The sequence below is a fragment of the Marmota monax genome, unplaced genomic scaffold (assembly GCF_021218885.2).
Source record: "Marmota monax isolate L192 unplaced genomic scaffold, Marmota_monax_Labrador192_F-V1.1 WCK01_AAM20220418_F8-fsc00178, whole genome shotgun sequence".
Taxonomy (NCBI): Eukaryota; Metazoa; Chordata; class Mammalia; order Rodentia; family Sciuridae; genus Marmota; species Marmota monax.
The window spans coordinates 731,267-754,788 of record NW_026694501.1 but is presented as its reverse complement, the minus strand read 5'-3'; the positions used below and the strand labels follow the sequence as shown (position 1 = coordinate 754,788).

Genomic DNA, 23,522 nt, shown 5'->3' with positions numbered 1-23,522 from the left:
GCCCACTTCCATGGAAACAAGATGTGTGGCCTCTGGGTGCCCACACAGTCTTGCCCCTACCCAGGCTCAGACAGGGAGCAGCCCAGACCAGTCACTTGGCCACGTGCTGCCAGAAGGTTTCTCCTTGATCTCCTGCTGACCCACCCTCCTGCCCTGCTACCCTGCTGACTGTGCTGAGGCCTTGCCCCTGCCCACTCCAGGTCTCACCAGAGAGGTTTTAGGGATGGGTTTCCCACTGTACGGACCTGGGAGGGCCTGCACCCACCTTCACCAGTGATGGAGATACCCCAGTCATCCCTTCACTGAGGAAGGGTGAAGGTGGCGGTGAGGGACTGGGAACAGCCACTAAAGCAATTTCCTGCCTGTCCCCATTGCTCCTGCAGAATCTGGACACCCTCAAGGAGTACCTTTTCACCACCCCCAACATGCACACCTGGGCCTTCCTTGAAGGGGCAACTCCAGTTCTACCAAGTGCCAGGCCATGCTGGGCACCCTTGTTGGGCACCAGCCCAGGTGGGCATAGCCCAGAGGAGAGTCTGCAGATAGGCAGAAGTGGGAGATGCTCACCTGAAGCTGGAAGGGTGCCCCAGGCTCTGTGAGCTCTGTTGCTCACCTCCTCCCAACCCCCCAACGAGGGCTGTGTTGGGGACCTCCAACTGTTCAAGATGGTGGGTGCTACTGCTAAGGCTGCTCCCGCCTATGGCTTTCCATCTCCCCCCTACAACAGGGCTGCAGGTGCCCCAGCAAGTCTTCCACTCTTCCCAAACTGGATCTGACTTCCACTGTCATCCTGTTCCACCAGCAGAGGCAGAGTTCAGCATCTACATGGGGAAGGGGACAATCAGGACCCTGCTTCACCAGCTGCTGTTGCCCGTTTGTTCTGAGACCCCTCCTGATGTGCTCTTCCAGGTTGACTCACCTGTCACCACCCTCCCAGGCAGAGGAAGGGCCCCTTGTCTCCAGGTTTCCGGATGCCATGCACACAACACCTCTTTCACATGAGCACATCGTATCTAGACCGGGTGCCATGGGGTCACTGCCTCTGCCCCTCCATTAGAGCAAATGTCACTTCCCTGTCCTCACATCTGGCCCAGGGTTGTTGGGTGGTGCGGGACAGTGGCAGCAGGTCTGATATACATGGGCGCTGACAGATCGTGCCCAAGGGATGGTGCCCAAGGGATGTCCTTGGAGAGAGGAGCCCTAGGGAAAAGGTGACCTAGCACATAAGCAATTGCACTTTTTTCAAAGGATGATAAGACAGTTGTCCCTGCCCTGGCTGACACAGCCTACGGAGACGCGGGGCATCTTAGGTGAAAGCCCTGGAGTTACTTCTTCTCCAGGCCTGAGAGGCGAGGTGGTGGCCCAGATCTCCCAGGGTGCCCCAGCGGCTCCCAGGACTGACCCCCGTGGGGCTGCACACCCTACTTCCCCAGAGGCCCCAGCCTCTCCAGTCCCTGGGACCCTCTTCCCAGAACGCCCTGCGTGACCTTCCCCTTCCCAGCCCCTAGAGTCATCCTCTCCCTGTCATTAGTCACCTGGCGAAACCCCAGCCCCCTCCGTCCGACCTCAGTCATCCTCCCGCATCCTGCTGTTGACCAGCATCTGCTTTTTCCGGAGTGAAACACACGGCATCGACCGGCTTGGCTTGCAATACACCACCAGTGTCTCCGGACTCCCCCAGGACGCTGCCCGCCCCCTCTAACCTCCCAGCCTCTCCCCACCCCCAAGGCCTGCTCAACCCCACTCCCTGCACCCACCTGCCCTGAGCTCAGACTCTTGCCTCTGTTAGAGGGGCAGGTCCTTTGGGGCCTCAGTCGCCCCCTCTCCTCTGTCACTGCCTCCCGTTCACAGGCCGGTCCTCCCGCCCCTGTGCCTCCAGGCTCGGTCCCTGATCCTCCTGCTCTCTCCAGAGCCCCCAGGGAGAAGCCCCTGCAGCTGGCCCTGCACATCCACTCCCGCTGGGTCACCACAGGCCAGGCCTGTCTCTGGCTTCTCTTGGTTTCTCAGCAGGACGGGATGCGGGGGACCACTCCCTTTTCTTGGAACACTCAGGGTTTTTTTGTTTGTTTGTTTGTTCTTTCTAGATATACATGACAGAGTGTGTTTTGACATATGGAGTACAACTTATCCTAATTAGGATCCCATTCCTGTGGCTGTGCATGATGTGCAGTTACACTGGTCACGTATTCACAGATGCACATGGCATAGTGATGTCCAGTTCATTCTACTGTCCTTCCTAGTCCTGTTCCCCTCCCTTCCCTTCATTCCCCTTAGTCTAATTAACTGAACTTCTATTTTTCCCTCCCGACTCCCTGACTGTGAGTTAGTATCCACCTATTAGAGAGAACATTCAGCCTTTGTTTTTGTTTTTTTGTTGTTTTGTTTTTTTTTCGGGGGGACTGGCTTATTTCACTTAGCATGATATTCTCCAGATCCCTCCATTACTGCAAAAATCAGAAAGATCTTCTTTATGGCTAATATTCCATTGTGTATATGTACCACATTTTCTTTTTCCATCTGTTGAAGGGCATCTTGGCTGGTTCTATAGTTTTGCTACTGTGAATCGGGCTGCTATAAACACAGATGTGCCTGCATCACTATAGTATGCTGACTTTAAGTCCCTTGGGTATATGCTGAGGAGTGGAACCCTGGGTCAAATGGTGGCTCCATTTCTAGTTTTCTGGGAATTCTCATGGTTCTACGTCTTCCTGAGAGCCCACTGCTTCTCAGCTCCCTCTCAGTGGTTCTGGGAATGACATTCCCATCTCCCCACGAGGGACACTTGGCACCGCCTGGAGATGCCTTTGACTGTCCCAACTCCAAGCCAAAGACGTAGCTGAACATCCCAGGGTATAGTGGACAGCCCCACAGCAGGAACCTCGGGTGGTTTGTCTAGCCCCATGACTCCGTGACTCCCATTTGCTGGAGGCTGACCACACTGTAGCCTGCTCTCCTGCCTGGCCTCCACCCCAGCCTGCCCGCTGGGCCCACCTGCTCCCCACCCATCCAGTGCGGTCTTGCAGCCGACTCAGACCTAAGCATAGTCGCTTCCCCATCCCTGCCCTCCCTATGGCTCACAGGGCTGTGGCACTGCTGTCCCCGCAGGCTCACGCCCTCACCCACTGCACACAGCTGCAAGTGCTTCTGCCTCCACCCCCAAACCCTCCAGCGCACGGCTTCCGTCCATCTCTGCAGCCCACGTCACTTATTTGCATGACTGCAGTGGCCAACTGCTCTGCTGCCCAACTGATTTCCAAGGAGCATCTAGGAGGACTTTGAAACCTCCTGCAGTACCCCCTGCTGCTCTGGGAATAAAACCCTCCCCAGCTCCACCTGACCTGTCCTGTTCGCTCTCTGCCCCTTTAGTTCAGGTAATGGCTGAAATGTCACATCCTCAGAGGGCCCTTCCTGACCAACAACCTAAAGGAGGGCTCCTCCCCTGTCACTTGTCAATAGCAGAAGCCTTGCTTGCCAGATTATTCCCCCAGCCCTCTCTTCACCACTGAGGAGCTTCCTGAGAATATTAACACTTCCTTGTTAACATGGAACCCACAAGAGCCTGCCTGGCCCCTAACACTCAGTGTTTGCTGAATGATTGAATGGACTGATGAGTCCACTAGCTCCATGGCTGGGGATCGTGGGAGGGGAAGCTAGCTCCTGGGCTTGGTTAACCCCCCAGGGCCTCTCATCACCCAGGCTGGGGCCTGTAGAATAGGACTGGGCCCAGAGCTGGCCGGGGCTCTGCAGTGGCAGGTGGCTTCCCGGAGGAGGGCATAACGGCAGCTTTTCCATGACTACCTCCGAAGAGGGAGGCCTCCAGCCTCCCCAGCCCCATCTTTGGAGAATCCAGATGGAGATCAAGAGCCCCTTCCTACCGGGTCTCCCACCAGGCAGCCTGAGAGCTAGAGCAGGGGGCGGGGGCTGGACATGGTACAAAGCACACCAACTCCTCTGAACCAGCGGCTCCCAGAGAGTCCAGCCCCGTCTAGGGGCCTGGCGCGGCCACTCAGAGGCTAATAGGTCCCCAGGCAGTCACACTTATTTCTGATCGCTGGGGTGCTACCGCACTGCCTGTATCCTAGGGTGGCCCAGGGCCTCTGCCTGGGGTCTCCTAGGGTGCTGCCACCTTCTAGGAGCACCCATTCTGATATCAACACTGACCCCTCACCCCAAGTCCAGAGACCTGAAAAGGGGCACCCCCCCCCCGGCAGGGACCTTCCCTGAAGCTAATGCCCAAGACTGGGCCCTTGTTCCATTTTAGGGAACTCTAGACTGAAACCCCCAAGATAGACTGGGGACAGAGGCTGCAAAGGTCCATGAGCATGGCCCTATGTCCCCCGGTACAGTCTCAGCACTGACCACTCCAGGAGTCTGGCCACATCCAAGTTCTCCCCAGAACTGGAGGCCAAGCCTCATCCTCCAGCTGCTTCCTCTGTGCGCCTCCCTGAGCAGGTCCACAGCCTTCGGAAGATTTTCCTCCTCTGGAAAGTGGGTCAACCCCACCACCGTCCCTCCCAGGGCAGCCAGGAGGGTTGACGGTTCCCACACACGTGGGGTGATCAGCACAGCATGGCTTATGCAGCAAGCACCCAACTTTATTTCTGTTTTCCCCCCAAATAGCTGAGGGTCCCAATATCACTGGCTCCTGCTCCCCTCCCACCCCAACACGGGGCTTCTTCGACCCGACAGGCTCTAGAACCGCACCCCTGGGGACTGGGGGCTCCTGGCCCAGACCCACCCACTGGCACACAAGACTTTCTCTGCTCCTGACTCAGACCTCCCAGGGAAGGCCCCAAGCTTGGGGAGGAGAGGGAAGCATGGCTGGGGGTCAAGCAGCCCATGGCCACCAGGGCCTCCTCTGGCCGAGCTCTTGAAGGGCGAGGCTCCCTGGAAACCGTGATCTGGGTGATAAGCATCCAGTCCCCTCGGGTCTGGGTTCTAGCTGGGGTTCCCACTGGGTGGCCCTGGTGGGGCCTCACCTCTTCCTGGTCTTCCCACAGGTGGTGCCCCAAGGCCACCGTCCTCCTGCCCTGCAGGGGAGAGAACTGGGCTCTCGGAGCTTCCTGGAGAGCAGAGCTGGAGACCAGAGGCTCAGCCTCTGGACATCAGCGACGGGAGGCTGTTCCAGGGGCAGAGCCAGAGGACTCCCCGCTGAGGCCTGACCAAGGCAGAGGGAGGGCAGCACCATCTAACCATGATGGGGGGGGGGGTGCTGGGGCTCAGCTACAGGAGGCTCCCAGGGGCCTTCAGGGCTGGAACTTCCTCACCCCTCCCAGGATCCTGGCCCTGGAGAATGTCACCTCCCATTCTCTGCATCCTCCAGGCTAGAGCAAAAGTCAAGGGCAAGCAGAGCTAGGCCTGCCTTCCCCCAGGACAGAACCTGAGGGTCACTCTGTCCCTAGGCCCTTGGGGAACACAATGGAGAGAGGACAGAGGGACTGGCCTGGCCTCAGAGAGAGTGGCCAGGTGGGAGGATAGAAGACAGGGATGCTGCCCAGAGGGACAGAAGGTTGGTGAATCCGTTCTTCCAGGCAGAACCTGTGCTCCCCATTTGGGAACAGAGGCCACAAGCTCAATCTCTGGACATTCCTCTGAAGGGACTTCTGGGGACATAGTCCCCTGGCAGAGCTGGGCTCCCCAGAGCAGGCGCTGGCTGGTCTCTGGCCTCTGGGAGTGGGTGTACGGTGGCCTCTGGGGCCAGCCAGGGCTGCTCTAGAGCAATGCCAGGCACTCCTGCTGCGGGGCCTGGGGAAGCAGCCAGAGTCTGAGGGGGTCTCGCCAAGGCCTCCACACGGAGCTGCCTCCAGGCAGGGAGCTGCCCACTGTGTGGGCTCTCCACAGACCCGGCAGCTACACGCTGTCCTCCAGGCCTCGGGCCGTGGGTATCAGGGCTCCTGGGTCCTACCAACAGTGCCTCCAGAAGTCTTTGCAGGTGTGGCCTGGAGTCAGGGGTAGGACTCCGACCATCGCTGTCCTCCTGGAACCCTGCAGAGGAGGGACAGGAGGTCAGGCCCAAGAGTCAGAGCGAGAAAGTCGATGTTCAGCTGCAAAGAGCCAGAGCCGGCTCCAGCATGCTCCAGGGTGCCCAGGTCAGCTCACAGGGGCGATGACCAGCCAGTCCTGCTGAGCCGCTGCCCGATACCCTCAAGACCCACATTTCTGCAGTCCCAGGGACTAGGACAACAGAGCCACCCCTCCCTCCCCACATGGCCCCTGAAATCACCACCAGGAGACCCCACTGTTCAGATCGGTGACCTCCCCATTGTGCCCATCTGACCTATCACCAGAGCCTTCACCTTCTAGGCCCTTCCTTGGGCTGCTCCGTACAACCACCCCTGACCTCTTCCATCTGAAGGCGCCTCTAGAGCCATTATTATAGCCATGGCCAAGCCCCAGGAGGACACCAGGAGGACATGGCCGAGTGCCCTCAGGTCCTCCTTGACCCACTCCAGCCACTCACTGCTGTGTGAAGCTCTTCCCTACTTTAGGCCCTAGTGATGTGGCCTGTCCCTAGGCTCCTCTCCACCCTGTCACTCCTGCCCACACAAAGGCTCCCAGTCAGCCCTCCCTGCCGTCCGCAGCAATGGCTGATCACACACACCAGCCACCCCTCCCGCCCAGTCCCATCGTCCTCACAGCCCACACTGTCCCTCTGGACCTGGCCCAGCATCCGAATCCACTACCACCTCCTAGGCCTCCACTCCACGGCAGCCCCCTACATCCAGACCTCAAATGTCACAGGGCCTCGGCCCCCCCAAGTCCACCAGGGGATCCTGTCTTTCTCTGCAGCCTCCGGACTTCCAGACCCCTCCCCTCCCCTGGCTCGATCTTGCTGAGGACATATCTCCTCCTCTCTCCTCCGTCACACAGCCAAACCCCAGGCCTGGAGGTGGGGCAGCCTCCCGTCTCCGGCACCAGCCTCTGACCTGCCACAGGTCTCTACCAGGTTTTGACTCCTCTTTAGTCAGCCACTGTGTGCCTCTTCCTTCTCGTCCCTCCCCTCATCCCCTCAGCTGGAAGCCTCACCTTGCTGTCCAACGGGACCCTCCGATTCCTCATCTCCAGGTCCCCATGAGGGCCCAGGTCCTCGCCTGTCTTCCTTTCTATTAAGTACAGGGACACTCCTTAGCTCCCACCAAGGACAGCGCCTCTGAACATTCTGGATGATCTTCCCTCTTCCTCCTGAATCCACCCCGTCTCCTTCTCCAGTGAGTCATCGTCTCAACACCCAAACATGCCCACGCGGCCACCATCTTGATAAAACTTCCCCTGGCAAGGCCTTCCAGCACCTCCCAATCTCTGCTCCTCATGAAAGTCTAACCTCTAGAATCACCTACAAAGCCCTTTTTGTTATTTTGAGGGGTGTTGAGGGTTGAACTTAGGGCCTCATGCATGCTAGACAACTGAGCTACATCCCTAGGCCTGTGCTCTTTAATTTTTTTTAAAAGAAAGTTATGTAATATTTGATACTGTGAAATGTTATGTAGGGGGAAATAATCTAAGAAATGGTGCTGCAACATCTAGATAACTACATGAAGGATTAAGGATGGACCCCTTCCTCACACCATACACAACCCAAAAGGATCACAGACCTCAATGTAAGACCTAAAACTAATGCTCTCAGAAAAAAAACAGGCATAAATCTTCACAGCCCTGGGCTAGGCCAAACCTTAGACATGACACCAAGAGCACGGTGGTGAAAAAGTTGATAAGCTGGACCTCACAGTTAAGTCTTAGTGTTCAAAGATCACCATTTAGAAAGCGAAATCAATGTGGCTGGGTACAGAGACACACACACGTAATCCCAGTGACTCAGGAGGCTGAGACAGGAGGATGTGAATTCCAAACCAGCCTCAGCAACTTATCAAAGCCCTGTCTCTAAATAAAATATAAAAAAGGGCTGAGGCTAGGTTTCAGTGGTAAACACCCTGGGTTCAATCCCTGGTACCAAAAAATAAAAATAAAATAAAGAAAAAGACCTACCCGTAGAATTTGGGAAAACATTTTCAAATGATAAAAACTGATAAGACACATGTATCCAGAATATACATTTTTAAAAAAAACTTAGAATTCATCCAAGAAAAGACAACCCAACTGAAAAATAGGGAAAACTCTGGATAGAAATTTCTACCCCCCAAAAAAGATATACAAATGACAAATACATAAATACATTCAACATCATTAATCAGAGAAATGCAAATCAGAACACAAGATACTTTCACCCCCATTAGGATGGTTATATTGAAAGATCACAATTGTTGGCAAGGATGTGAAAAACTGATTCTCTCTTGGATTGCTGGTGGGAATGATAAATGGTGCAGTTGCTTTGAAAACCAGTTAGCAATTCAGTATAGAGTCAGCATAGGGCCCAGCAATTCAGTCCCTAAGTACATATCAAAAAGAAATAGACATAAGTTCACAAAAAATCTTGCATGTGAATGGCCACAGAAGTACTATCCATAGTAGACAAAAAGTAGAAACCCAAATGTTCATCAAGTGATCACTGAATCAGTAAAATGAGAATGTCACTCAGCAATGAAAAGGAATGGTAAATGCTACAACATGGTGCTCCCTAAACATTATGCTAAGGAAAATGAGCCAGACAGAGGGAGTGATGTACACCCCCATTGGTAGGGTGTAAACATTACCTGTGGTTCCACATCCTGACCAGAATCTGGTATTATTGAGGTTTTAGACTTCTGCCAATTCAGGGAGGGGAAATGGTATTGTGTCTTCATTTGCACTTTCTCAGTTACTAATGAGGCTGAGAATTGTATTTTTTCCCCCTTATTTGATTTCTTCCAAGATGTCTGTTAAACATCTTGTCCATTTTTCTATTTGTTGGTTTGTCTTTTTCTTATTATAGTTCTTTGTGCATTCTGTATACAACCACTTATGTGTTGCTCAGAATCTCTTCCAGTTTGTAATCTGTATATTTGCTTTATTCAATGGTGTCTCTTGATAAATCGCAGTTATTATGGTTAATGTAGTTGAGATTATGAATCCTCCTAGTTTTAGGGGTAGGATTGTCTATCTTATTTAAGAAATCCTTCCATATCCCACAGGGAAGACATCTTCCTAGGTTTTCTTCTAGAAGTTTTTTTTCCTCTCCATTTACATGGAAGTCTTTCTTGTACATCAAGAAATCAATTCCTAACTCATATCATGTACAAATTTCATTAGGTAGAAACCTAGTTGTCCCAGAACCATCTAATGACCAATATGTTATTTCCCTTGTGATCATCAATGCCCCTTATGGAGGTCCCACTTGAGTCAAAGCCATTTCTGAACTTTCCATTCTGTTCCATGGGCAATTGTCAATCAATTGTCAATCAATCCTTGATCTCCATTTAAAGATACTTTATATACTATGTATTTTATAACACATTTGGAAGCATATATATATCTATGTTTTGTATACTTTAGATACTTCATAAACTATGACAACATGTGCTAAGGCAAATTCCTCTGCTTATTTTTCTTCAGGACTGTCTTGGCTATTATTGGCCTCTCATATTTCTATATAAATTTTAGAATCACCCTGTCAATATCATCAAAACTTGTTGGAATTCTGAATGGGAATTTATTGAGTCTATAGAGCTACTTGAAGAGATGTGAATTTTTGAAACATTTTCTTGGGCTGGGGATGTAGCTCAGTACCAGAGTTCTTTCTTGGCATGTGAAAGCCCTGGGTTCAATTCCCAGGAACACACACACAAAAAAAAATAGTCTGCTTATCAATAACTGATACATACCTAAATTTTGGGGGGGGGTTGTTTGTTTTGGTACTGGGGACTGAACCTGGGGTTACTCTACCACTGAGCTACATTCCCAGCCTTTTTTATCTTGAGATAGAAGGTCAACCTAAACAATTTAGCAAGACCCTAAGTTGCTGAGGTTGACCTCAAACTTGCAATATTCCCACCTCAGTCTCCCAAGTTGCTGGGATTACAAATGTGCACCATCAAACCAGTTTCTATGTATTTAAGTATTCTTAAAATAAGTGTTTTCCTCCATTAGAAGTTTTATATAGCTTGTGACACTTTTATTCCTCAGGGCCTTGTTTTTATTAGTATCAATGCTATCTTTCTCAAAAGTTGTATTTTCTGAGGGTAAATAGAAGTATAATTGATTCTGATGTAATGATTACGTTTACCTTTTAAAATTACCATAGTCACCGATGCAGATTTTTCTGTTTTTAATATAATTAGGATTAGTGACAATTTTTATTTCCCTTATAGTCCTCAAACTTCTTTTTCTTGCCATATTGCAATGGCTAAGACCACCACTACAATGTTTAGTAGATGGCACAATAGTGGGAAATTTTGTCTTGGTCCTAGTTTAATGTTTTAACATTAAAGATGATTTTGCTCTAGGTTTTTGGTAGACTGCATTTCTTCTATTTCCAGTTGCTAAAAGGTTTTAATCACAAGTGAGTGTTAACTTTTCCAAATGCTTTCCCTACATCAATCGTGGTAGTCCTCTCGTCACCTCATCGTCTCCCCTCTGCAACCTCAACTTCTACCACTTTACCCTCCCTGACCCCACTTCAGGACCAGAGCCTTCTCCAGCCCAAGTCACCCTCCCGTGTCACTCACCTCTCCCGTGGGACTCGGGGACACTTGGGCTGCAGTCATAGAGCCTGCGGACTCGTGTGATATCCGAGGCACTGAGGTTCCATCGCTGGCCAATGTGGACACTGGGGGCCCAGAGTGGTGTGATGGTAGGCTGCCCACGCCGGCTGAAGGCAAGCCTGGAACCCCAGGATGGGGCAAAGCCGAGTCACACTGGGGCTGGGAGGACAGGGCAGGGGAAGGAAGTACAGAAGAGGGATGCTCACCTCCCGTAGTGCAGCACTGACGAGTAGTCATAGGGCGCCAGCATGTTGCTGCTCCGAGATTTGATGAAGTTGATTTCAAAGCCTTATTTTTAAAAAAAAAAATGCAATCTGGAGATATATAAAAAGAACCAGTGGCAGGCACTGACAACCCACTTAGCTGTGGTTTCAGACCTTCAGCTTAAGTGTGTAATTTCCTGCACTGGTTCTGGCCTTCTGTACCCCTTCCTGCTCACCCCCAGCCCTGGAAGGGATCCAAATCCATACCAGGTGATGCAGAAGCAAGGGACATGTGGCTGTCCAGGGACATGCACCTACCAGTTCTCCCTACCTCTCCTTCTCAAAGTCACCTTGTATGGGTCGAATCTTTGCAGACCCCCTGCTTCTATGAAGTCACATGCTGTTCAGTGTCCTGGATGCCCTGCTCCATCTACTCCTTGACCCAGCGTTAAAGGTCTGCTATCCCACCCACGTGTGGTCATGAAGCCCCCACCCCAGCAGCAGCTGCACCTTGACCTCTGCCTCAGGTCACACACCCCTCACACCTGATGGGCAAGTGCTCTACTGCTGAGCTACGCCCAGCCCCTCTATTTTTATGAATATGTTCACATACATCTACACATTTTCCCCAAGGTCGCCTGAGCCACAAACCTTTTAAAGCTTTCTATAATTTTGTTTTTGAGAATCCCTGCAGTTTAACTCCAGAGCCAAAAGGAAGACATTAAATGAAAAAACAACAACAAACCTAAGTGGGAGATGTTTCTGACTTTGATCTGCTATTGGTTTCTATTTTATGGTCATGACCGGAACCTTGTCTTAACAGCCTTTTCAAATGTGGTGTTTCTCAGGGCAAATGTTCACGAGTATCCCAGGAGCACGTGAAGGATGTGGTCTCAGATTGCTGGGTACAGAGTCATCCGTCACTGCCACCCCCCTCCAGTGTCACTCAATCCTGGTCCCTTTGTAAGGTGTTACCCATGTGCTCCTGTCTTGGACCTCAGGTACCTTCCCGAAGCCAACACCACAGCCCCAGGGGAGCTCCCACTTCTGGTCAGAGCCCTCTGCCTTCAGGAAGCCCCCCGACTCCTCCTGTAACCCCTTGGTACCTTCTCACATCAGTCAGTTGACCTTCATCCTACCTCCAGAATCAGGCCACCAAGCCACAAGAGCAGGGATCCCCCATCCCTGGAACCAGATGCGCAGTACGCAGCTGCTGCTCACGGGCAGAGCTGGGGCCCACTCCAACACCGGCCTCGTTGGTCCCCTGGGCTCCTGAGGTACCTCCCCGTCAACGCCCACCTGCAACGCTGCCCTGGGCCCCCTCAGCTGGCACATGCACCCTGCTATCTCCCAGCTCCCCTCTTGCTCAATTCACCCAGATGCCATGCTCAGGTGACTGACAGTGCCAGGGAGGAGATGAAAAAGATGGTGACACTCCTGCTCAGGCATGATTAGGGGGCAAGCGAAGGCTCAGAGTCCAAGGCAAAGGCAGCTGGACGACTGCTCAGGTATTAGAAGCGGGAACCCCATAGGGTCAGGCAGGTGGTGGGGAGACGGACAACCTCCCCCACGGGAGGTGGACAATGCCCTGGCCTGAGCTGCTGCCCTCCCCTGCCCCCTCCCGGCACCCCAGACCTCCAGGCGCAGCCTGCCTTACCCGGCAGGATCTCGTTCCAGTTGATGCGGATGTAGTTATCCCGGTCGGCCCGTGAGTGTTCATGCCAGAAGCCCAGCACGTGCATGAGCTCATGCAGGACGATCCCCCGGCCCCTCCGGAGACAGGCGGGCGCCAGGGACACCACCTGCATCCCTCCGCTGCGCCCCACGCCCGAGAAGCACCTGCAAGACCAGAGAGCTGGCAGCCAGGCCCTCCCTCACACCCAGGCCCAGGACAGATGAGCAGATGGTCCCCTTCCTGGACTAGCCCCAGGTTTGTTGTCCCACTCCAGGTCCCTTGACTGCCTGGCCTTCTGTGAAATGGACACAATGAAGTCTCCTTAGCAGCCCGGCTGCCAGTAAGAGATGGGCACTGATGTCATCATGGAGAACAGAGGCTGCACCCAGAGCCAGTGGACCCGAGTCCAAGCTTCCACATGCACCAAGGCCTGGTGAGCTAGAATGCAGGGTATCCTACCACCCCCATCTCAGAGGCTCAGAAGATAGGGGACCCGGTCCACCTGGATGCCCACAGCACGTGTACCCCCGAGAAAGACCCCGAGACCTGCCCAGACTCACACCAGAGCCTCTAGCAGATGCGGGCTCTGCAGACAAGGGCCCAGCACCCACCCTGTCACCAGCTTCAGCCCTGTGGGCCCAGCACCCCTGGGGCAAACCCCTGGGGTGCACAGGGGGAGTCTGAGCCCAGGAAGAGGAGCCTGGAAACAGGCTGTCAACCCCAACCAGGTCCTACAAAAGAAAGCCGAGAGTCGCAACCCTAGAGCACTCACCCCGACATGGGGATGATGGAGATGAAGTCTCTCTGGCCCTGGTAGGTGACAAACCTGATGCAGGTGACACGTTCGAACTCCTCCAGCGCCTCCAGGATGACCTGGCGGCTGGGCTCATCTGGGGGAGACACGGCTTGGCTGAAGCCCCAGCTGAGGTCCACAGCCCTCCAGCCTTGTGAAGTCCACATGGGGGCTGGGAGTGGTGCTTCCGGCTCACTCCCCCCACCAAAGCTGTCAGACAGCAGCATCAGGGAAGAAGGCGGAGCTCCAGACAGACCCTAGCTGTATGACCATGTGGCCCACGGGGACCAGACAGTCCCATGTGAACCCTCTCCATCTCTCCCGGCTCAGGAGACCCTGGGGACAAAAGGACCCTCATAGAAGGGCCCTTTGGGGAGGAGAGAGGATGTGGCCACCCAAGGAAAGGGGGGGAAGCCCAGACAGGAGCCTGGCGCACGAGGAAGGGGCTGGGCCAGCAAGGGGCACTACACCCCACCTACTCACCATACTTGCTGGAGAGCAGGAAGGGGACCTCCACAGCACCGCTGGCACTCTTGGGCCACTTGTTGCTGGTCACTGACAATAGTCGAAAGGGACTCTGAGGAGAGAGGACATCTCAGAGATGTCTAGGAACACAGGCCACCCAAGTTTTGTGCCCCAAGGGTAACTGACCCCAGGCCACCAGAACCCTAAAGATGTGACAGGTGGGTCATGGTGTGTGGATAGAGAGGCCATTGGAAGAGGGACAGAAGCACAGGAAGTGAATGGGCCAGCCATGTGGATTTTTTTTTTAAGGTATTAAACCTGGGGCGCTTTACCACTGAGCCGCATACCCAGTCCTTTTTATTTTTTGAGACAGAGTCTTGCCAAGTTGCTGAGACTGGCCTTGAACTTGCCATCCTCCTGCCTCAGCCTCCTTAGCTGCTGAGATGACAGGTGCCACCACCACACCTGGCTCTAGCCATGTGAATTGTAATGCTCAACACCCAACCCTCGGTCCAGGATGTCACAGAACTTGTAACTCATTCTATTAAGTAGATAAAAAGAAGATTGGTGCCCGAGATTGGCCAGGTGTCCCAGGGCTGTGAGCTCCAGCCAGCAACCCCACCCTAGCACCCCAGCAGAGCACTCCACCCTCAGAGCAGCCCTGACTGTGGAAAGCAGATGGGGACAGGGACATTCAGGGTAATTCCAAGGCAATACCCTGGCCCTTGACATTCCCTCGTTTTCCCACCAACCAGAACTCTTGCAAGTGTAGGCTCCACAACTCCCAGCAGTCCTGCCCCAAAGGCCAAAGGGGGCTGCTTGATTTTGCTTGGGGTGGAGTGGGGTCACATGACCAGCTCCCTGCCCCTGGGCTTCACGTAGCCATGCTGGCCTCTGGCACAGACAACCAGGTGGGCTTGCTTCCCACCCCACACTGCCCCACTCAGGAGCCTCCTGCTGAGTGGCTTAGAATACAGTGTCGCTCTCCTGAGCACTGTCCCCTCTCCCCCAGCAGGCCAGCCCAGTTCCCCCAACCTCTTCCCTTCTCACTTGTCCCCTCGTCCTGGCTGCCCCTCACCCGGGTCACCGTGGCCACCCAGCTCGCCCCACCCCAGCCTCTCAGCCTGTGCCCCCGTCTCCTCCAGGGCTTCCCGAGTACCCCCACACACACCCTGAGCAGGGTACTGAACAGGGCCCGAGGGCTCCAACCTCCTCCAGGAAGCCCTCTTGGACTGAGGCTAGTGCCACTTCAGCTGTCACCCTCCCTTGGTTCAGGCTGCTTGTTCCCCATAGAACAGTCACCCTGACCTTGGCAAAAAGAAGTGTCTATCCAAGTATGAGAAACAAAGATGTCAAGCCCCCTGGACACCTCGGGGTGGGCACCAAGGGTGCTGTCCTCACGTGGACACACTCACCGGCCGGATGATGTCCCCCTCCACCAGGAAGCTGCTGTCTGGGGTCTCCTCCGGGATGAGCCCTGGGAGGAAGAGAGAAGGAAGTGTGTTGGCCCAGGCTGATCGGGACAGGCTCCGGCAGAGGCCTCCTTCAGCTTTGGAGCCAGAGTATCTCCAAGTGCTGAGACTGTGTGACCTCAGGCAGGTCACACGGCCCCTGTGAGTCCCAGTCTCCAGTCACACGTGATACCTCTTAGCCTGAGACATCCATCCCCTGCTCAAACACAACCCACAGCTCCCACAGTCCTGCGGTCCAGACCCAACGCCAGGTCCTTTGCTGTTAAGAGGTGGCCTCCCAGGTGGTCTCCCCTCCTGCCCAAGTCCCTCTGCTGAGGACCTGCTCCTCGTCTCCTGCTCACTTCTTCTTCCATCTGACCCCTATCCACTTGTCACACTCAGGTCCCCAGGTGACAGGAGAGGGAAATCCCGTTCACACCACCATGGAGTGGGGACAAGTGCCAGCTCCCACACGCCCCTCCCCACCTCAGCCGTCTCTGTTCCTCCTCTTTCTGGAAGCCATGGCGGCTTCTGCAAGTGACCTAAGGAGGGAGCCATCTCCAGGGGACCACGAGGGAAGCAGGAAAGGGCGGAGAAGAACACAGGTGGCCTGGTCCCACGGCAGCGCTGGGCCACAGACGGCACCCGGGCCTTGTCCCAAGGCAGCTCCCTTTGGCCAACGTTATGCTCAGGAAACAGGGACAGCTGGGCGGCTCCGGCAGCCATCACTTACAGGTGCTGTCAGTAAGGGGCGCTGGCCAGGGCGTGGGCAGCCATTAGCGAGGTGGCAGGTTCTCAGCTGTAGGAGCCACCAGCTCAGAGTTCTCTCCACAGCCTCTGATAGTCAACGCCAAGAAAGACGCTTGGCGATGGTACCTCCAGACCACCCATGGTGACCCGAGCAGGAAAAGGTGCCAGGGCTCCTAGTTGGCTCCAAGATGGCGCCCACAGCCATCAGACACCCACCCACCCCAGGGCCCAGATCATCTGTGCCTCCCCAATGCTTCAACCCCGACAGCTGTGACATGGGAACTCCCGTCTTCTTTTGTACCAGTTTTGTCCCAGGCTGCCTGTGTGCACTCAGTTTCAGCAGAGATCTCCAAATGGGGGGTACTGAGCCTTGGTACCCCCAGCCTGTCCCTCACGGGGTGCTTGAGGCATTTTCCAACATGTGCTGATGATAAAGCTCAGCGCCCAGGTCAGAGAGCCCAGTAACCTATACTTCCCTCAGGCCAATTTTTTAAAAGGCCTGTGGTGCTTACAACCCATTAGAAAAGACACAGGAAAAATCCATGTAAGAATTTGCCTTGAGCCAGGGGCAGTGGCACCCGCCTGTAATCCCAGCAGCTCAGGAGGCTGAGGCAGGAGGATCTCAAGTTCAAAGTCAGTCTCAGCAATTTAGCAAGGCCTGAAGCAATTCAGTGAGACCCTGTCTCTAAATAAATTAAAAAGGGCTGGGGATGTGGCTCAGTGATTGGGTACCCCTGGGTTCATTCCTCAGTACCAAAAAAGTACCAGAACCTCTACCCACTTAGAGCCCACTCAGCCAGATTCTGCCTCTCGGCTCTTTCTGAAGATCCAAGTGTTTTTACATCACACGAACAATGTCATGCCCCTCCAGGCCAGAGAGGACAATGTCCTTACCTTGGTTAATCGCAGGGATGTCCTTGTCCCAGGACACCTGGGTCCCTTCAGAGGTGAGGCCTTCTGGGACCCCAGTGTCACAGGCTCCTGGACATCTGAAGGCTAAGGATGCTCCAAGGATCCAACCTGGTCCAGTTGAAGGGATGCAAATACTTAGCTGCCCAGAGTGCCCCATGAGTGAGGCAGAAGGGGTGACACGGGGTGACTATGGGGTGCCAAACTGTAAGACCCAGCCCTTCATGAAGGATAGACCCCTTGTAGGAGTTGAGTATCACCTGGCCTCCCCACTCAGCCCCAATGGTGACAAGGCCTAGCCAACTTCAAGGAGGGAGGTCCCTTCCAGGACCAACACTTGGCTTAAAAATGCATGAGCTGCTATGTGGCAGAAGATGGCGGCAGGAGTGGGGCAGAACCGGGGCTCAGCTGCTAAGGACAGCGGCAGGGGCAGGGCTAGCCTCAGACCTGCTCTTCGGCTCCTTTTGTCAGCCCAGGCTTTTGGAAAATGGGCTCAGCATGGGTGACTCTTGCCCTGGCCAGGCTAGAGGGGGGACCCCCACCCCAAAACAAGTCGGTCTGTCTGCTGCCAGGTAGGGCCTCTGCTCCCAAGGCTTTCAGGAGGTCCCCACCACAGCCCCTAGGGGCTGACTTCCAGGAACACCCTGAAAGGTGTCATTAAGCTCAGTTAAGATCTCTGCAGCCGCCCTTACCCGGCCTCCCCATGGAGCCCTACAGGCTGGGTCCGTCAGGAGGGGGCAGGCAGCCAGCTTACCTGGCAAGGCCAGCAGAGCCAGCCCCCAAAGCCAGAGGCCTGCCATGCTCCTGGTGGTGGGTTCCTGCAGCCCCCACAGGCACAAGGACTAACCCTCATGGGATGAAACAGCCTGCTGGCAGGTCTCGGCCCACCGCCCCCATTAAATAGCTTTTCCAGCTCCCACCTGCAGCCCCTCCTCCATCTAAGGCCCCGCCTAGGCACCTCCAGCTGCAGCCCCTCCAACTACAGCCACCTTCACCTGTGGCCCTCCCAATAGCTTCCCCCTGCAGCCCCTCCCACTCCTACCTGTGGCCCCCACCACCAGCCCAGGCCTGAGCCTCTGGACCCTGGCCCAAGGCCTGATGGCTGAAGGGGATGAAGAGGCCTGGACATAGACTTGGTGGACTTGGGAGAGTGGCTCCCCGGAGATCCTCTGCCGCCAGCAGAGGGCAGAGAAATGCTGTGGGAAGGAGCTCCCTCGGGCACAGTGGAGGATCCAGTGCTGGAAGGTCCTCCTCCTGCAGCTCCCGGGCCCCTTTCCTGTCCCACCCTGGGCTCAGACATGGAAAAGCCACCTGAGTCCCCAGTGTATCTGTGGATGGAGGGAAAGGCCTCAGAGGCCTTATAAGTTTTGTTTTGTTGTTTTTTTAATCACGTAGAAAAGTGCACAATTCTAAGTGCGGGCTCTATGGACCAGCACACACCAAACACCACATCACCAGCATCCAGAGAAGCCTGCATGCGGGAGGAAGGAAACTTCTAGGTACTCAGACCCTCATATGGACCCACAGCAGTCCTGCACTACCAGCCAGTGTTGCTATGTCACAGATTCAGAAAGTTCCTTACCTATCTTCCTCCTCTTCATCACTAGCCAGGTCACCCAGGGACCCCATCTGGATTGAAATCCTGCAACAAGTCAGCCCTGGTCAGGAACTGGGGGCACTCAGAACCACACTGATGCCCAATGAAGGAAGTGACAGGCCTGAGGAGCCTGGCTTGGTCCACTAGGGCTTCTCACATTCCCACTCTGCCTGGAGTCCAGCGATTCTCAAGACAGAATGGGGATCCCAGGGAAGAGGAGAGAAGGCACCGCCCTGCTGCCCGGCAGGGTGCTGACAGCTGCCCTCGCCCGGGATGGGTATGCTGACCGGTTTGTTGTGATCATCATTCACACTGAATCCATGTGGCAAAGCCCCGTGTTGTACACCTATAACAAATGTTGTCAATTACACCTCAATACTATTGGGGGAAAATAACATTAAAGAAAATGCATGGAACTGACCGCTTCACCTGAGTGCTCAGAAAAAGAAAAGAAGAATCACCCTGTTCGGGCAGAGAAACAGATTCTTGTAAGAAATGCAGCTCACCTGTAGGACATTCTGACAAATGAACTAAGCCAGTCACAACAAAACTGCAAGATCCACTTATTGATGGACCTAGAGTTGTCAAATCCATAGGCAGAAGTTGAAGAGGGGCCACCTGGGGCTGGGGTTGGGGACTTAGTGTGCAATCTGCAGATTTTCTGTTTTGCAAGATGGGAAGTTCTAGAGGGCTGCACACGGCACTGTCTGCACCCAACAACTACTCGACTCTTAAAAGGGTAATAATCGGTGGGATGACTTGGACATCATTACCCCAAGTACATGTATGAAAACATGAGTGGTGAAAACTCTACTTTGTGTTCAATCAGGGACATGAAAAATTGTGTAATATGAATTGAATTGCATTCTGCTGTCATATATTGCTAATTAGAATAAATAAAATAAAGGTTAAAAATGGTAATAATGGTACACTGTTGTTTTTATCACCACTATTAAAAATAAGCCAGGTGCTGTGGCACTCACCTGTAATTTCAGCATCTCAGGAGGCTGAGGCAAGAGGATCGCAAGTTCAAAGCCAGCCTCAGCAACTTAACAAGGCCCTAAACAACTCAACAAGACCCCGTGTCTAAATAAAATACCAAAAAGGGCTGGGGATGTGGTTCAGTGGTTAAGTAGCCCTGAATTCAGCACAAAAAAAAATAAGAATAAAAAACTGGGTCCCTAACTATTGAACACAATGCCCTCCCAAAAAAAACCAGGCACTCAGAATGATGGAAGACAGTTTTTGGGGGAAGGGGCAGAGAGGTTGAGTGAGTCCGTGAGGACAAAATGGAGAGGGCTGGGTGACACTTTGAGAGGCTTGAAGTGTCATGGTGAGGCTCCCGCATGGCCACCCCCTTGGGCTCAGCACTCCTGCTCCCTGGCAGATCACAGCACGGGCCCCAGCCTCAGCACGTACCCCTCTGCTTCTGGCTTGGGATGGTTCCCTGTTTCAGGTGTCCACAGACGCTATGTGCTGTGCTGGGCACTCACCTGATGTTCAGTGAGGACACGCTAGTGGGGTGGGTATGAAAGCTACTAATCCCTAGTGATATGTCCCCTCATCACACACCGGGCCACATCTCTTCTGGGGACAAGAATGGCTCTGAAACAGGAGTTCCTATGAACCCCGGCCGGGGTGAGGCCTGGGGGCACAGCCCAGCCTGGACAAGCCCAGGTGAGGCCTGGGCCTGGCCAGGGCGAGGGGGGCGGGGGTGCGGTGAGAGTTGAGAGACTGCTGCTTCCTTCCAAGCCTTCCCCAAGAATGAATGAACTTGAGACTAGACACTCAGGGAGGTTTGTTTTGTTTTTTTTTAAACAAAACAATATTTTATTGACACGTCCACAATGTTCTGTATAAATATAAAGTGCTAAGTTTCCAACCCCCGCCCACAGGGCTGGGAGGAAGTGGGGGGAGGGAGCCTTAAATGTCAGTTGAACACAAATAATTTTCCAGCACCAACATGGGCGGGCAAGAAACGCTCACGTATGCGTAAGCAAGAGTTCAGAGGTCTGGAACATGACACACGCCTCACTTTCCAAGTTCCTAGCTCCCCCAGGAGCTTGGCTCGGGCTCCAGGCCCCAGAGCGGACACCCCTAGACAGGGATCCCTGTTGTCACAGCTTGTTCCTTAGGGCTCTCAGGCTGCCAAAGGTTTCAACATGGTGAAGGGACCAGAGAGTCCATGAATGTAGAGTCCAGTCGTTTCTACCACAGGAGTGGAGGGGAGAGCAGATGTGCCTCTGCTCTGTCCCCTCCTAAGGGCCAGCCCTTGAACTCCCAGCAGAAGAGCACCAGGTGGGAAGGCCAGTCCCCCAGGGGGTGCAACAGGCCTTCAAAGATGAGGGGGATGCTCTAGGCCATCGGGAGCCCACCTGTCCCAGCTCGGCTCCTCCTAGAAATCCTGAGGGCCAACGTGGTAGGGAGGCAGGCAGAGGGTCCCTGCCTCAGTGACACAGCACCTGAGTCTCAAACTGCAGCAACTGCCCCATGAAACTGAAGTTGGGGGAGATGACTCCGCGGCGTTGCTTAACAAAGTCGAAGGCCTCATCCAGCCGCACCCGGCGGCTCTGTATCAGGTACGCCAGGCAGATGGTGGCAGATCGGGAAATGCCCGCTTGGCAGTGGACCAGCACCCGGCCTCCGCTGTTCTTCACCAGGTCTGCAAAGGAGATGAGGACGGGAGTCAGCTCGGAAGATGCCCAGGCGAGAAGGCGGCGCCCTCAATCTCCTCCCCTGAGGTTCCTCTTACCGATGAAGCCTATGGCCTCCTGGAACCAGGCACTGATGTCCACCATCTGGTTGTCCTCCACCGGGATGCTCTTGTAGAGGAAAAGGCCCTCAAAGTGGTTGGGGCAGCTGGCAGAGACGTTGAGGACGGCTGTGATGCCACAGGCCTGCAGCCCTTGTAGGTCAGAGGAGTGGCTGCAGCTGCCCAGGTACAGGTAGGGCAAGATCTCCACCGGTCCACCCTGGAGGAGAGAGGGGGTGGTGAGACCTCCTCAGCCTTAGAGGACAGTGTGAGCCAGACAGGGCAGAGACACAGACTAGCCCCAGACAAGAGGAGCCCTGGGCCAGACCCTGACCAGAGACACATGTCAGGAATGTGAGAAGGACACAAGGGGACACCATACAGATACACACTCACAAATTCGCCCACCCACTTCATTCCCCAAAGTACCCGTGAGAACATAACCCATGCCCTCTGCATGTGGCCACACACACACACAAACACACACACACACAGAGGCAGACTCCTCGCTCTCCCCAGAGGCTAGCCAGGGGAGGGAGGGCAGTGACAAGAAGCCCTGATCTCAGCTCACCTGGTCATAGATGGGAACCCTGAGGTCGGAGCTACTGGTTTCGGTGGCTGTGGGGGCCAGCGCCGGGGCAGGGGATTCAGAGCACAGATCGGGACAGCAGGACTGGAAGCTGTCGAAGCCTCCTGCAGGAAGAGCGCGGGCAGGTTAGCCAGGAGGGCCGGGCAGGGCTGGCCAGGGCCGGGCGCGGGCAGGCGGGCGGGCTGGGGTCTCACCTCGCAGGAAGCACACGGCGGTGGCCCCGGCGCGGGTCTCGTGTAGCAGCGCCGAGAGCAGCAGGTGCGCGGGGCCATCGGGCCGGAGTTCTGCCACCGAGGCGCTGCCTTCGTCCAGCACCACCGCGCGCGCCAGTTCCCCGCGGGCCAGGCGCGCCAGCAGCGCGCGATCGGGCAGCAGGCAGGCGAGGGCGGCAGCGGGCGGGCCGCGCGCGCGGCGCCGCAGCAGCGCGTTCCAGGGCACAGGCCGCGCGGCGCGCACGTGTCGCCGGCAGAAAGCTAGGAAGGGGCGGCAATCGAGCAGCAGTGTGCGCTCGGCCTCCCGCGGCTCCCGCAGCAGCGCCCCCAGCGCCGCGCACTCCAGCTCCCGCGCCGCCTCCAGCCCCATGCCGAGCCGCTGCCCTTCGCCTCTGCCTCTCTCGCCTATCGCTCGTCTTCCGGGCTCCGCGGCGCTCGCTCAGCCCGATCTATCGCCTCTGGGCACTCGCTGCCGCGCCCGGGCTTAAGTACTGGGGGGCCGGGCTCCCGGGTCACCATACAAGGGCAGAGCAGGAAGGCGCCGGCGCCGCCCCCGCGGCCTCACGTGGGGCGCAGGCCGGGCGGCCCGGTGCCCCCGGAGCGGGCTGGGGAGGGGAGCCCCAGGGGAGGAAACCGGGGCCAGCTCCTAAGGCGAGGGTGTTCGCAGGAGTCTTGGGGTCCGAACGCGCCCCTCCCGGATCTTTCCACCCCAGCTCGGAAGATTGCTCCCGCCCTTTGACCGGCTTTAAGCCTTTCAGCCCTTGGGAACTCAGCTTCTCAGATGATGCCCTTCTGGCCATTGGGGTTCCTTGGTCCCTGATGCCTTTCTGGCCATTGGGGTCCCTGGTCCCTGCTTCCTCTGCCTTTTCCTTTTCTCCCTCTGGGTTTTCTTCCTAGGAGTTTGTTAGAACAAAAATCTGCCGCAGATGATCCTACAAGGGAGAATGGGGCGCCCCTACTGGAAGACCTTAGGCAGGAGGGTCTTTCTCTCCCCTGCCCCTCTTACCCCCCACCCCAATTGCTTAGATGAGACCAATCTGCTTCTTGAGGCAGGTTGGTGGCCAGGCTAGCCAGAACATAGTCTCTTGACTCCAAACCCCTGGACTTTGGCATAGTGGGGGTGAGCTTGCTTTCAGGGGGGAAAGCAGGGGCCACTGATGAGTTTCCAGTTATGAGTGAGACAGAGCTTCTTCCCCCGGGGCCCAGGGAAACCCCCAGGGGCCCAGAGAAAAGCATTTCCCCATGTCACAGGCTGGCTCTGAAGGGGAACTCTGCTGACGCTGCTGGGCTCTCCCTGGGCCTTGCCTGGCAGGAATTTCAAGGGGAAGAAGGAGAACCACTGACAGAGCCTGCCTCCTCCACAGCCCCCAGCCCATCAGCATGACACCCTCTCCCCAGATGGCAGGGGCCTGGGACCTTTGGCAGGAACACTCCAGCAATCAGAATGCAGAACCGGGTGATCGCACCCCTTCTGCCCTCCCCGACCCCAGAT

General features: G+C 55.2%; 2 protein-coding genes across 2 annotated transcripts; both read right to left on the bottom strand.

Moving 5' to 3' along the window:
* Positions 1 to 4,255: 4,255 nt before the first annotated feature.
* Astl (astacin like metalloendopeptidase) lies at positions 4,256 to 17,680 on the bottom strand. Its single transcript, XM_058571439.1, has 9 exons — positions 17,635 to 17,680; positions 16,866 to 16,991; positions 15,186 to 15,247; positions 13,789 to 13,882; positions 13,285 to 13,402; positions 12,495 to 12,676; positions 10,841 to 10,922; positions 10,599 to 10,753; positions 4,256 to 5,985 (listed from the first exon to the last, which is right to left on the bottom strand). The coding sequence occupies exons 1-9, from the start codon at positions 17,678 to 17,680 to the stop codon at positions 5,573 to 5,575; spliced, it is 1,278 nt and encodes a 425-aa protein (XP_058427422.1). The 3' UTR covers positions 4,256 to 5,572.
* A 2,584-nt stretch (positions 17,681 to 20,264) lies between these two features.
* Positions 20,265 to 22,500, bottom strand: Dusp2 (dual specificity phosphatase 2). The gene is made up of 4 exons (XM_046420049.2): positions 22,013 to 22,500; positions 21,801 to 21,922; positions 21,230 to 21,449; positions 20,265 to 21,139 (listed from the first exon to the last, which is right to left on the bottom strand). Exons 1-4 carry the CDS (start codon positions 22,398 to 22,400, stop codon positions 20,925 to 20,927), a joined length of 945 nt encoding a protein of 314 aa, XP_046276005.1. The 5' UTR covers positions 22,401 to 22,500; the 3' UTR covers positions 20,265 to 20,924.
* Positions 22,501 to 23,522: the final 1,022 nt, after the last annotated feature.

What these genes read in the sequence shown, in the direction of transcription:
- Astl (XM_058571439.1), bottom strand. Translation starts at nt 17,680, where the DNA reads ATGGCAGGCCTCTGGCTTTGGGGGCTGGCTCTGCTGGCCTTGCCAG. An exon ending in AGGGGGACATCATCCGGCCG is followed by an intron (nt 13,883 to 15,185) that starts GTGAGTGTGTCC and finishes CTCTCTCCTCAG; the next exon opens with AGTCCCTTTCGACTATTGTC. An exon ending in TCCATCATCCCCATGTCGGG is followed by an intron (nt 12,677 to 13,284) that starts GTGAGTGCTCTA and finishes CTGGTCTTGCAG; the next exon opens with GTGCTTCTCGGGCGTGGGGC.
- Dusp2 (XM_046420049.2), bottom strand. Translation starts at nt 22,400, where the DNA reads ATGGGGCTGGAGGCGGCGCGGGAGCTGGAGTGCGCGGCGCTGGGGGCG. An exon ending in CGCCGTGTGCTTCCTGCGAG is followed by an intron (nt 21,923 to 22,012) that starts GTGAGACCCCAG and finishes CTCTTCCTGCAG; the next exon opens with GAGGCTTCGACAGCTTCCAG. An exon ending in GGGTTCCCATCTATGACCAG is followed by an intron (nt 21,450 to 21,800) that starts GTGAGCTGAGAT and finishes TCTCTCCTCCAG; the next exon opens with GGTGGACCGGTGGAGATCTT.